At 54.9% G+C, this 12,774-nt stretch overlaps 1 protein-coding gene across 1 annotated transcript; it reads left to right on the top strand.

Annotated features, from left to right (window-relative positions):
- Positions 1 to 8,337: 8,337 nt before the first annotated feature.
- On the top strand, positions 8,338 to 12,774 carry MXRA8 (matrix remodeling associated 8). Its single transcript, XM_070385032.1, has 10 exons — positions 8,338 to 8,468; positions 9,534 to 9,557; positions 9,676 to 10,026; positions 10,129 to 10,230; positions 10,341 to 10,832; positions 10,982 to 11,140; positions 11,329 to 11,365; positions 11,445 to 11,521; positions 11,617 to 11,697; positions 11,907 to 12,774. Exons 1-10 carry the CDS (start codon positions 8,420 to 8,422, stop codon positions 11,930 to 11,932), a joined length of 1,398 nt encoding a protein of 465 aa, XP_070241133.1. The 5' UTR covers positions 8,338 to 8,419; the 3' UTR covers positions 11,933 to 12,774.

Below are 12,774 nucleotides of genomic sequence, written 5' to 3'. Positions count from 1 at the left end.
TCCCGGGCTGTAGTTGTGGCACACACTCAGTAGTTGTGGCTTACAGGCCCTAGAGTGCTCGGGCTTCAGTAGTTGCAGCACGTGGATTCTGTATTTGTGGCTGGGGGCTCTAGAACACAGGCACAGTAATTGTGGCACATGGGCTTAGTTGCTCTACCACATGTGGAATCTTCCTTAGACCAGGGATCAAATCCATGTCCCCTGATTTGACAGGTGGATTCTTATCCACTGCACCACCAGGGAAGTCCGAGCTGATCTCGTTTATAAAGGATTTGTTCAGGTAAACCTGAGACATGCTCTGAACTACTCCCGTTTTATTGTGCTACCTGCCTCTCACCTCTGGTATATGGTCACTACGGATGTCAGAACCCCTCCCTGTACACAAACCCCTTGGCCTTGTGGTCCTGCTTTGGTCCCCCCACCAAAGCCAGGGGCTGTCTCCCTTCCCAGGAGTCTGGGCTGTGACTTGCTTTGACCAGTTGGAAGCGGCAGATGCTTTTGAGCTTCGGCCTTAAGGCTCCCAGCAGTTTCTGTCAGGAAGGAAGCCTGGTTTAGACTGCTGAGTGACAAGGGGCCACACCAAGACCCCAGTTTCTGGAGAGAAGCACGTGGATCGTCCAGGCCCCATCAAGCCATCCCAGCAATGCCATGTGGAGCTAGGACTCCTGACCCACAGAATTGTGGGCAGTAGAGGACAACAACATCAGCCCTGTACCCCCCTGTGCTAGGTGTGGGTGAGAGCCACGATTCTGTTCTCTCTCCACCTCAACCTTGGGGTTCTCCTGCCTGGAAAAGCTGCGTTTATTTCTAGTCACTTGTTCCTGTGGGTATCAACATGGATGGTTACTTCCTCCTCTGGCTCACAGTCCAGAACCCCTGGACTTTGTTGCTCCTCTGGTTCCAGCCTTGGGCCCTGTGACCTTTGACACCCCCATCATTAGTTTTGGGTTTTTTTTTTTTTTTTAGCACATCCTTCCTTTTTGGCACTACAGACTTCTTTTGTGTATTTCTTCACACAGCCCTAAAATCAGGCATTTCTCCAAGGAGCCCTGGTTCCTGTTCTTAGAAAATGATCTTAGAAACCAAGATCTGGAGCTGGGTATGCACACAGCTGTGGGCCCTTCTCAGATGGCACTTGACCATGTGTTCACACAGAGGAAACTGCTGCCACAAGCATCCACAGTGTTTCTGTTAGGCTGAACACAAGTTCATAGCAGCATCTCCAGTTGTGATCCAGACCTTGTGGTTCATCCCAGCCCCTCTCTTGCTTTTCCATAACCTCTCATCTAATTGTTTAGCCCACATCCTATAGGCAGTAGTGGAGCTGATAAACCATAGCCAGCAGGAAACAGCTTTGCCAGCTCAACCTCAGTGCTGTGTGCGGGCCCCTCTTCTTTAGTCACAGGCTCTGCTCACTCCTGAGGTTGCTCTGACTGGCGCTCACACACCCCTTACGTGTTGTTACTCCATGTGTAACTCAGCAGGTTTCTTGGCCACATTTTGGTTTCCTGATCACCTGCATGAGTTTTTTAGACTTTTCACACATTAAGGTTCCCTCCATGTTCCATGCAGTTCATTGGATCTTAATAAAGGCATGGTGCCACGTGTGCCCTGATTGTGGGTCATGCAGAACAGTTCCCTGTTCCCTGATCTCCTGCTTGGAGAAACCCCCTGTGCTCTACCATTCATCCCTCCCCCAGCTTGTGGTTGTGTTGCTTATGCAGCAAATATGTGGATCTTTTCTAAAGATACTGAGATTATTAAGACATCTCTTGTAGGCTGTGCCGGAAAACTCATCTAACACAAGACATGGTCTTGCAAATTGCTCTCCATACACCGGTGTCCCCTAGAAGCAGCCTTGGATAAGAGCCCTCATGAAATTATGTATAGACCACTCTCTGGTCCTGAGTAAAAAAACATTTTTAACACAGGAGGTAAAGTTAAACACTATGTTCACAATTGTTAAGTGCTATGCATGAGCGTGTGTCCCACAGATCTCCCTATCGTCTGGAAGCTCCCTTTTATCCCTTCAACACAGGGTTGAATAGTGACTGTCACTATTCACACAGTCATTATTCAAGTGACTTTTTTTAAATACATTTATTTATTTATTTGGCAGGTCTGATTTCCTTTAGGATGGGCTGGTTTGATATCCTTGCAGTCCAAGGGACTCTCAAGAGTCTTCTCCAGCACCACAGTTCAAAAGCATCAGTTCTTTGGCAATCAGCCTTCTTTATGGTCCAACTCTCATATCCATACAAGACTACTGGAAAAGCCATAGCTTTGACTAAACAGACCTTTGTCAGGAAAGTGATGTCTCTGCTTTTTAATATGCTGTCTAGGTTTGTCATGGCTTTTGTTCCAAGGAGCAAGTGTCTTTTAATTTCATGGCTTCAGTCATCACCTGCAGTGAATTTTGAGCCCACGAAAATAAAATCTGCCACTGCTTCCCCATCTATTTGCCATGAAGTGATGGGGCCAGATGCCATGATTTTTTTTTTTCCTTATGTTTAGTTTTAAGCCAGCTTTCTCACTCTCCTTTCCATGAATCAAGGTTAATTGGACATGGTCAAGCAGAAAATAGCAAAAATGAACACCAACATCTTAGGAACTGGTGAACTAAAATGGATAGGAATGAGAGAATTCCATTCAGATGACCATTATATCTACTACTGTGGGCAAGAATCCCTTAGAAAAAGAGGAGTAGCCCTCATAGTCAACAAGAGTCTGAAATGCATTACTTGGGTGCACTCTCAAAAATGACAGAATGATCTCAGTTCGTTTCCAAGGCAAACTGTTCAACATTACTTTAAGTCTGTACCCCAACCAGTGGTGCTGAAGAAGCTGAAGTTGAATGGTTCTGTGAAGATCTACAACACCTTCTAGAACTAACACCAAAAATAGATACCCTTTTCATCATAGGGGATTGGAATGCTAAAGTAGGAAGTCAAGAGATACTTGGCAAGTTTGGCCTTGGAGTACAAAATGAAGCAGGGCAAAAGCTAACAGTTTTGTCAAGAGAACACACTGGTCATAGCAAACACGCTTTTTCAACAACCCAAGAGATGACTCTATACCTGGACGTCACCAAATGGTCAATACCGAAATCAGATTGATTATGTTCTTTGCAGCCCAAGTTGGAGAAACTCTATACAGTCAGTAAAAACAAGACTTGAAGCTGACTGTGGCTCAGATCATGAGCTCCTTATTGCAAAATTCAGGCTTAAATTGAAGAAAGTAGGGGAAACCACTAGGCCATTAAGGTATGACCTAAATCAAATCCCTTATGATTATACAGTGGAGGTGACAAATAGATTTACGGGATTAGATCTGGTGGACAGACTGCCTGAAGAACTACGGATAGATGTTTGTAGCATTGTTCAGGAAGCAGTGACCAAAACCATCCCAAAGAAAAGGAAATGCAAGAAGGCAAAGTGGTCATCTGAGGAGGCTTTACAAATAGCTGAGAAAAGAAGAGAAGCAAAAGGCAAGGGAGAAAGGGAAAGATACATCCAATTGAATGTAGAGTTCCAGAGAATAACAGAGATAGGAAGGTCTTCTTAAGTGAACAATATAAAGAAGTAGAGGGAAAAAATAAAATGGAAAAGACGAGCGATCTCTTCAAGAAAATTGGAGATATCAAGGGAAACATTTCATGCAAGGATGGGCATGATAAAAAACAGAAAGAGTAAGGACCTAACAGAAGCAGAAGAGATTAAGAAGGGATGGCAAGAATACATAGAACTGTACAAAAAAGGTCTTAATGACCCAGATAACCACAATGATGTGGTCACTCACCTAGAGTCAGACATCCTGGACTATGAAGTCAAATGGGTCTTTGGAAGCATTACTGTGAACAAAGCTAGTGGAGGTGATGAAAATCCAGCTCAGCTATTTAAAATCCTAAACGATGGTGCTGTTAAAGTGCTGCACCCATTTCAGCAAATTTGGAAAACTCAGCAGTGGCCACAGGGCTGGAAAATGTTAGTTTTCATTCCAATCCCCAAAAACGGCAATGCCAAAGAATGTTCAGACTACCATACAATTGAGCTCATTTCACATGCTAGCAAGCTTATGCTCAGAATCCTTCAAGCTGTGCTTCAGCAGTCCCTGAAACAACTTCCAGATGTACGAGCTGGGTGTCAAAGAGGCAGAGGAACCAGAGATCAAGTTGCCAACATTTATTGGATCATGGAGAAAGCAAGGGTGTTTCAGAAAAACATCTGCTTCTTTGACTATGCTAAAGCCTTTGTGTGGATCACAAGCTGTGGAAAATTCTTGAAGTGATGAGAGTACCAGACCACCTTACCTGTCTCCTGAGAAACCTGTATGAGGGTCAAGAAGCAATGGTTAGAAGAACCAGACATGAAACAACTGCCTGGTTCAAAATTGGGGAAGGAATACATCAAGGCTGTATATTGTCAACCTGCTTATTTAACTTATATGCAGAGTACATCATGCAAAATGCTAGGCAGGATGAATCACAAGCTGGAATCAAGACTGCCAGAAGAAATATCAACAACCTCAGATACGCATATGATACCACTCTAATAACAGAAAGTGAAGAGAAACTAAAGAGCCTCTTGATGAGAGTGAAAAAGTTGGCTTAAAACTTAACATTCAGAAAACTAAGGTCATGGCACCCAGTCCCATCACTTCATGGCAAATAGAAGTGGAAAAAGTGGAAGCAGTGACAGATTTTTCTCGGCCTCCAAAATCACTGCAGACAATGATTGCAGCCACAAAATTAAAAGATGCTGAATCCTTGGAAGGAAAGCTATGACAAACTTAGACAATAAAAAACAGAGACCACTTTGTCAACAAAGGTCTGTATAGTCAAAGCTATGGTTTTTCCAGTAGTCATGTACAGATATGAGTTGGACCATAAAGAAGGCTGAGTGCTAAAGAACTGATGTTTTCGAATTGTAGTGCTGGAGAAGACTACTGAGAGTCCCTTGTATAGCAAGGATATCAAACCAGTCCATCCTAAAGGAAATCAACCCTGAATATTCATTGGAAGGACAGATGCTGAAGCTGTAGCTGAAGCTCCAATACTTTGGCCACCTGATGTGAAGAGCTGACTCTTTGGAAAAGTCCTTGATTCTGGGAAAGATTGAGGGCAGGAAGAGAAGGGAGCAGCAGAGGATGAAATGGTTAGATAGCATAACCATCTCAATGGACATGAGTTACAGCAAACTCCAGGAGATGGTGGAGGACAGCCCTGTTTTCTCAGTCAGAGGAAAAGAGAGCCTCCATGGGATTCATGGGTCCTCAGACACGAGGGCTGCAGAGTCCCCCTGCCTCTTGGGGCCAGGCAGGCCACCAGGAACCAAGAAGAAGGGCCTACACAGTCTCAAGTGACTTTTTTTTAATGTATTTATTTATTTATTTGGCTGTACCAGGTCTTAGTTGGATTTTCATTGTGGCCTGTGGGATCTAGTTCCCTGACCGGGGATCAAACTTAAGCCCCTCGCATTGGGAAAGTTCAGTCTTAGGCACTGGGCCACCAGTGAAGTTCTACAAATGGCTTTTAGGAGAACTGCTCAGACCAACAGAAAAGCAGTGTGACGGTCCGTTTTCTTCTTAGGGGAGGGAGTTTCAGTGTTCCAGGAGAAGCTGAAGCTCCTTGGCAGCAATGCAGACTCTGCCTCAGGAGTGACTGGCAGGCACCTGTTGTGTGGGTACAAAGGGCTGTCCGGCCACAGGCTCCTTCAGGGCTGGGTGCCCTGGGGAGCATCTCAGATTCCGTCCACCACCTGGTCCTCGGACGTCCATTTTCCTGGTGTGCTCTTGTAAACCCTGACGGCTCTAAACTAACCATTTGGCTTTTCTTGCGTCACCAGACCACCAGGCCTCTTCAGGCCTCCCTGTGCTCACGTGAGAGCCTGGGCGTGGCCCACAGACCTCCTTGCCCAGCTTGCCTACCCCCCTCCCCAACACCTACTGGCAGGCAGCTTCCTGAGCCCCTGCCTGGCCATTTGCTGTGGGTGTGGGTCCCTCAGAGGGTGTCCTGGTCCATCCTCGGAGGAATGGGTCCCTTGGAGGCTGTCCAGGTCAGTTCACGGAGGGAGCCCCTGCCCGGCTTTAATCTTGCTGCATTTAAAATGACATCATTCCTCAGCGAGCCGGCTGCCTCCCCACTAACAACTCCCAGAGGGCAGGAGCTTGGCCTGGGTGCAGTGCTGAACCCCAGGGCCTGGCACACAGCTCAGCTCTGTGCCGGCTGAGCAGTAGGTGCTCAGCTCTGTGCCGGGTGAGCAGTAGGTGCTCAGCTCTGCTGGATGACGGAACAGCACGTGTTAACACGTGTCTGTGTCGGGTTGTGCCTCTGAGTGCCTGTGGTTTTTCCTCCCAATGAGCCTGGCTGCCTGGAATGTCCGGGTCCCCAGGACTGGAGCCAGAGGCTGAGTCTCAGTCTCCATGGGGCTGCCTGGCTGACTCGCCTTTTGGGAGAGGGGATGCGGTCATTTAGTTCTGGTCTGTTCTCTTCTGGGCCTCTGTTCTCACTTGTGTTTCCTGCCAAGGACGGGGGAGGTGGGCTCAAGCAGAACAGGAGGGAGCAGGGAGGAGGGTGATGCCGCCTTCCACTGCCCTGTCCATCCTGCCCAGTGGTGCCACAGGGTTTGCTTCCTCCTTCAGGCTTCTGCACTGGGGCTGAGCCAAGGGCTGGATCTGCGGTGCCATAAACCCACCAACCTCCATGCAGGCCTGGTCGGGTGTGGGGGTGGAGGGGCTCTGCAGGGAGTTCAGGGTGTGGACCCAGCACCTCCAGCCTCCTAGCTCAGTGCTGGGAGCTGACCCTGTCCTCTTCCAGATTGAGAGGCCAGACCTGGGTGTCTGCCTTCTTGCCGCCCTGCTTGGACAACTTCCTTCTGTGGAAGAAAGACAGCCCCGGCAGCCAGAGGCGGGGACAGAGGGCTGAGATGGAGGACAGAGGCTGAGGCACATGGAGAGAGACAGACACATCGCAGGGGCTGGGGTGGGGGTGGGGTGGGGGGGGCGGTGCAGAGGAGGGAGGCGGACTGGGAGGGAGGCCACCAGCACTAATATAAACCAGTTAGAAAAACAGGAGAGGCCAGGCCTCAAGGCCAGCCAGGCTGGGCTTGTTTTTCCAGAATGAAAGGCCCGGAAGGAGCTGGGGGTGGGGTGTGGAGACAAGTCCTGGTTCCAGTTTGGAAAAAGGGCTCTGCCTACCAGGGCCTGGATCCTGCTGAGGAAACGGTCCGTTAGACTGGGGGTGGGGCGTCCTCCCAGTCCTGTGTCCTCAGCCGGTCCTACCTGCTGTCACCCCTCATTCCTTCTTGCTGCAGCATCAGCAGCCTCCTCCCCTTGCCTGGAGCCCAGGACTCTGGCTGAGCTGGGCTCCTTGCTTGTCTGAGAACTTGGGGACCAGGGCAGGGTTCAAGAGTTAGACTCCAGCCCACCAGGGCCTGGGACCTGTGACCATAATTCAGTCCAAATGGGCAGTCCAAAAATGCACCGTGGGTTTTGTGGTTGTTCAGTGGATTTTTCCTTTCTTGAGGTTTGCTTAACTAGAAAGAGTGGGTTTGGTACACAGTGCATGCTCTGTTATTTCACATTTGTTTACGTGACTTTGTGAGTTTTCCCAGAGCTTCAAATTTGTGCCTTCTGTTGGGAAGGCTTCCATACCCCCCTTTCTTCCCTCTCCTCCAGGAGGGGAGGGTGGTGCTCCCGGGAATAGTGGACCTGGGTCTGGGTGGAAGGCAGATGGGGTGGGGGCACCAGGACAGGGAACCCTGGTCCCTGCCACTCATCTCCCTGGCAGCTTTCTGGGTGCTGAAGCTGACTGATAGACCGTGGTGTCCATCATGCTGCCAGGAGGGAGCCCCTGCACCCCCAGGGCCTGCACTACTCTTGTCCCCACCTCACAGCTGAAAAAATGGAGCCCCAGGGGTCACCACACAGCCAGCGGGAAGAGCTGGTGGCTGGGGGGCCTTTCTGCTGGCCTGCAGGGGGTTGGGAGGGGAAATGGCTGGGGTCCCCCTATAGAGGTGCAGGTGAGGAGATGCTCCCCCCAGAACCCTAGACCTCCAGTGGCCCTAGTGGGGATCCGTCTGTCACAAATACCCACAAGGCATCTGGGGCCATGCCCTTAGGCCCCTGCCCCTCCAGGGCTGGGCTGCTGCCCCCTTCTCCAGGACCCAAGCCAGAGTGACTCCCCTCACCCTCTGGGACACAGTGGCCAAGGCCCTAACGCCTCCCACCAAGCCAGCCAAGTACTAGGGGAGGCCAAGGGGCCGGGCAGGAGCAGAGAGGGCGGTCTGCAGACTGTCAGCCAGCCCAGGGCTCTGTGATGTCATGGCGGGTGCTGAGGAGGGGGAGGAGGAGGGGGCCGGGCTGTTTTTCTGCAGAGTTTGAGACTGAGGGAGACAAAGCGCCTCCGGGCCAGGCGGGCGCCATGGAGCTGCGGGCCTGGGTCCTGCTCTGGAGACTTGTGCTTCTGCAGAGTGAGTTCATGGGGGGTGGGGTGGCAGGAGTCACATCTAGTCTGAGCCAGTTTGTGTTTGGGGCTAAGCCTGTCTGAACTCTGGGGTGAGGGGACACCCCACCAGGAAGCGGATGGGTCTGGGGACCTCAGAGGCTGCCGCTCACCAGAAGGCCCCCAGGACACGGAGGGGCTGAAGTCTGATGTTAGATCCCTACAGAACTTCCCCCCACTGTATGCTGGAGACAGGGCTGGACAGGGCAGGGAGGCTGAGCATGGGGGTTCCTCCTGGGGTCCCTTGCACCCTCTACTTCTCTGGGACGCCCCTCTAGCCTTGTGCTTATCTGTTGTCAGGAGGGGATGGGTGAAGGATTGAGGGGGACCCGGGAAGCATGGGTATCACAGGGTCCGTTCCCGGGCCCCCAGAGCCTGCTCCCCGGGGGTGGCCTGCTGACCCGGCACATTCCTCTGTCCAGCCGGGGCGCCAGGCCACATCTCTGGAGCAGGAATTTAGCATGTGGGGTGGCAGATGGTGGGGTCACTCTCCACATCCAGCCTTCTTGTCCTTCTGAAGGCCAAGGGCCTCCTGGGTGGGGTGCCAGCAGCCTGAGGACCCTGGAGGGTTAGTGCAGCATGGCCCTGGGCAGGTGCCACACTGGATATGTATGTAGCCCCCAAACCAGCTGAGGTGTCAGGCACTGGCGCTCTTGTGGCCTTGCTGCAGTGATGGTTGGGTAGCCACCATTCCTGAAGGTGGCCCTTGGTGACAAGCATATATCCAGAGCTGGGCTGGCCCCACCACTCACCCCGAGAGATGCAGGTGCTGTCCCTGCAGCCCAGGGAGGTGGCCACGAGGATTAAGTGGGGGCCTGGGAGAGGTAGGGGGAATAGGAGACCCCCCACTGTCCCCTCCTGGCTTCTCTGGACCTACCCCTACCTGTTACCAGGGTATCCTTAGCACCCACCTCAAATAGGACTAAAGAAGGGACCCAGGGGCCAAGTGGGGAGCCAATTTCAGCAGGTGAGCCACATGTGAAGGCTCAGGTCACCCCCTCCCCAGTTTGACCCTCACTTCCTCTCATTCCAGGTTCTGCCGTCCTTCTGTCTTCAGGTTAGTGACCACCCTCCCCTAAGAACCTGTCAGTCTCCCTGCCTTCTTGCTAGCCCCATCCTGTACTGTCCTCTGGAGTCTCATCCCTCCAGAGGGTGAGACTCCCCTTTCCCACCAGGGCCATCAGGGCCCGCGACCTCTGACAGGTCCGTGGTGTCCGAGTCCACAGTAAGCTGGGCAGCAGGCGCCCGGGCGGTGCTGCGCTGCCAGAGCCCGCGCATGGTGTGGACCCAAGACAGGCTGCATGACCGCCAGCGCGTCGTCCACTGGGACCTCAGCGGCAGCAAGGCTGGCGGCCCCGCGCGCCGACTGGTGGACATGTACTCGACGGGCGAGCAGCGCGTGGGCGAGCAGCGTTTGGGCGAGCAGCGCGTGGGCGAGCAGCGCGTGTACGAGCCGCGCGACCGCGGCCGCCTCCTGCTGCCTCCCTCCGCCTTCCACGATGGCAACTTCTCGCTGTTCATCCGAGGTACTGGCCGGGGTACCGCGGCGGGGGGGCGGGGGCTCCGGGGCGCGGGCGGGGCCGCGGAGCTTACGGCTGGGTTCCCCCCGCCCATCCCCCGGTACGTAGCGGTGGAGGAGACTGACGAGGGGCTGTACACCTGTAATCTTCACCACCATTACTGCCACCTCTACGAGAGCCTGGCCGTGAGCCTCGAGGTTACCGACGACCGTGAGTGTGCCCCCCCAACACCCCGCCCCTGCGCTCCCACCCCTGCCACCCTGGACGCCCCGTCCCGGCTCCCTCCCGGCCCGGGATCCCTGACCACCATGCTCCCCCAGCCCGGGCCGCCGGCGCGCACTGGGACGGCGAGAAAGAGGTGCTGGCTGTGGAGCGCGGCGCGCCTGCGTTGCTGACGTGCGTGAACCGCGCGCACGTGTGGACTGACAGACACTTGGAGGAAGCGCAGCAGGTTGTGCACTGGGACCGCCAGCCTCCCGGGGTGCCGCACGACCGTGCGGACCGCCTGCTCGACCTTTACGCGTCCGGCGAGCGCCGCGCCTACGGGCCGCCCTTCCTGCGCGACCGCGTGGCCGTGGAGGCGGACGCGTTCGCGCGCGGCGACTTCTCGCTGCTTATCGACCCGGTGGAGCCTGCAGACGAGGGCACCTACTCCTGCCACCTGCACCACCACTACTGCGGCCTGCACGAGCGCCGCGTCTTCCACCTGAGGGTCACCGAGCCAGCTGCCCGGCCGCCCCCGCCCCCGCCCCCGCGGGACTCCCCGGGCAATGGCTCCAGCCACAGCGGCGCGCCCGGCCCAGGTGCAAGAGGTACGTCTGCGGGGCAGCAACCCACCTGGCCCCCTCCCGTCCCAAATCAGGGATCCCGGTGTTGGGGGGTTGGCCTCCGCGGGCTGAGATCGGCTGGGTCGGGGCGCACGGTGCGCTCCCTGACGTTGTCCCGCGCACGGTCCCCGTAGATCCCACCCTGACGCGAGGCCGCAGCGTCATCAACGTCATCGTCCCCGAGGGCCGAGCCCACTTCTTCCAGCAGCTGGGCTACGTGCTGGCCACCCTGCTGCTCTTCATCCTGCTGCTCATCACGGTCGTTCTGGCCACCCGGCAGCGCCGCCGTGGAGGTGAGCCGATTGCCTGGCTTGGGCCAGCTTCAGGAAGCCTTTCCCGGCCGGAGGCGGGACTTAGGGCACAGTGACCAAAGCAGACGGGCAGGGGCCTGGAGCCTCCTGCCCGGGCTGCGAGGGTTCCTCTGGGCTGGAGGAGCTGGGGAGTGGGCAAGGCTGCCCCCAACACGAGTCTTCCTCCTCAGGCTACGAATACTCCAACAAGAAGTCCAAGTCAAAGGGGTAAGTATCCCTTCTGGGTTCCCCGGGGACCGAGCAGACTCACCCACCTTCTGACCTCCCACCACCCTCCTGCCTCCAGGAAAGACATAAACATGGCAGAGTTTGCTGTGGCCTCCGGGGACCAGTCTCTTTACAGGAGTGAGGACATTCGACTAGGTGAGGAGACCCAAGGGGCAGACTGTGGCTCCCAGGCCTGGGATGAGGGAGGCACGTCTTTGAGGGGCCCTCACCTTGCTCTCTTCCTGCTCCAGATTACAAAAACAACATCCTGAAGGAGAGGGCTGAGGTGGCCCATAGCCTCCCACCGGCCAAGAACATCGACTTGGACAAAGGTTAGTGAAGGGGAGGGAGGGAGACCCCTGCCCATCTCAGAGCTGGGCTGTACCCCCTTTCCATCCACTCAGAACCCCAAGACACCTGCCAGCCTTGCAAGGAGTCCCCTGCCCCCTCGGGGTTCCAGAAGTCCCTGGATGGTCCTGATAGAAGTCGGCCCATTTTGCCGGGGCAGAGGGCAGACACCACCTGTCCCTTTGGCTTCCAGAGTTCAGGAAGGAGTACTGCAAATAAGGCGACTCTGGGCTCCTGGCTGGGCCAGCAGCTCTGCCAACTCTTGTCTGTCCACCTTGGAGGACTCTTCCTGACCCCCACGCAGCTTACCTGGCCCCCCTTCCAGCGGCTGGTCCCGCTGTCCAGGAACTTGGCCCGGACTGGTGCAGAGTGAGGCTGCCCTCCAGGCCCACAGGACCACCTAGTCTTCCGACGCGCTCGTGGGCTCCCTGGAATCTGCCAGCGCTGCAGCTGGCCCCTTCAGCAGCCCTCACCAGGTGCCCTTCCCTCCTCACGTGGCCAAGACCCTGCTGATGTCCACCAGTCCCTCAGGCTCTCTTGGCCTCTGCCCAATGGGGGCTAGGAGCCCCACCTCTGCAGGGGCAGGACAGGGCTCAGTGGGGATTCTTGGCGTCTGGGTCAGCCTCAGGGCTGGCAGTCCTCAGGAGAGCTGCCTGCTGGCTCCCCTCGACTGCACCCCATGTTACCCTGCCAGACTGTAGCGGGCTCTGCATGGCAACCCAAAGCCTATGCACTCCAGGCCTGGGGCTAGTGTTTCTCTGCACTGCATCTGGCCACCTGGGGCCGCCTCTCTGCTTACCCTGCTCCAGCCCCGTTTTCAACAAGTTGCCTTGACAGTCACTGGGCTCCATGTGACTTCTGACTCTGACCCCCTTCTCTCGGCTTTTCCCTGGGCTGGAGTCCAGGGACGAGGCCTCATTGACTCTGTTTTGGCTGAGGACCGGAGGATGGTGTCAAGATGGTCTTAGAGTGGCCAGTGCTGCCACTCCCGACACCCTTAACTTGCTCATCCTGGGGAATTGCTATCGTCTCAATAAAGACCACATCGATTTTAGACCTGG

The sequence above is a fragment of the Bos mutus genome, chromosome 16, assembly GCF_027580195.1.
Source record: "Bos mutus isolate GX-2022 chromosome 16, NWIPB_WYAK_1.1, whole genome shotgun sequence".
Classification (NCBI taxonomy): domain Eukaryota; kingdom Metazoa; phylum Chordata; class Mammalia; order Artiodactyla; family Bovidae; genus Bos; species Bos mutus.
Note: the sequence above shows the minus strand (reverse complement) of the source record. Positions and strands in the feature narration are given on the sequence as shown.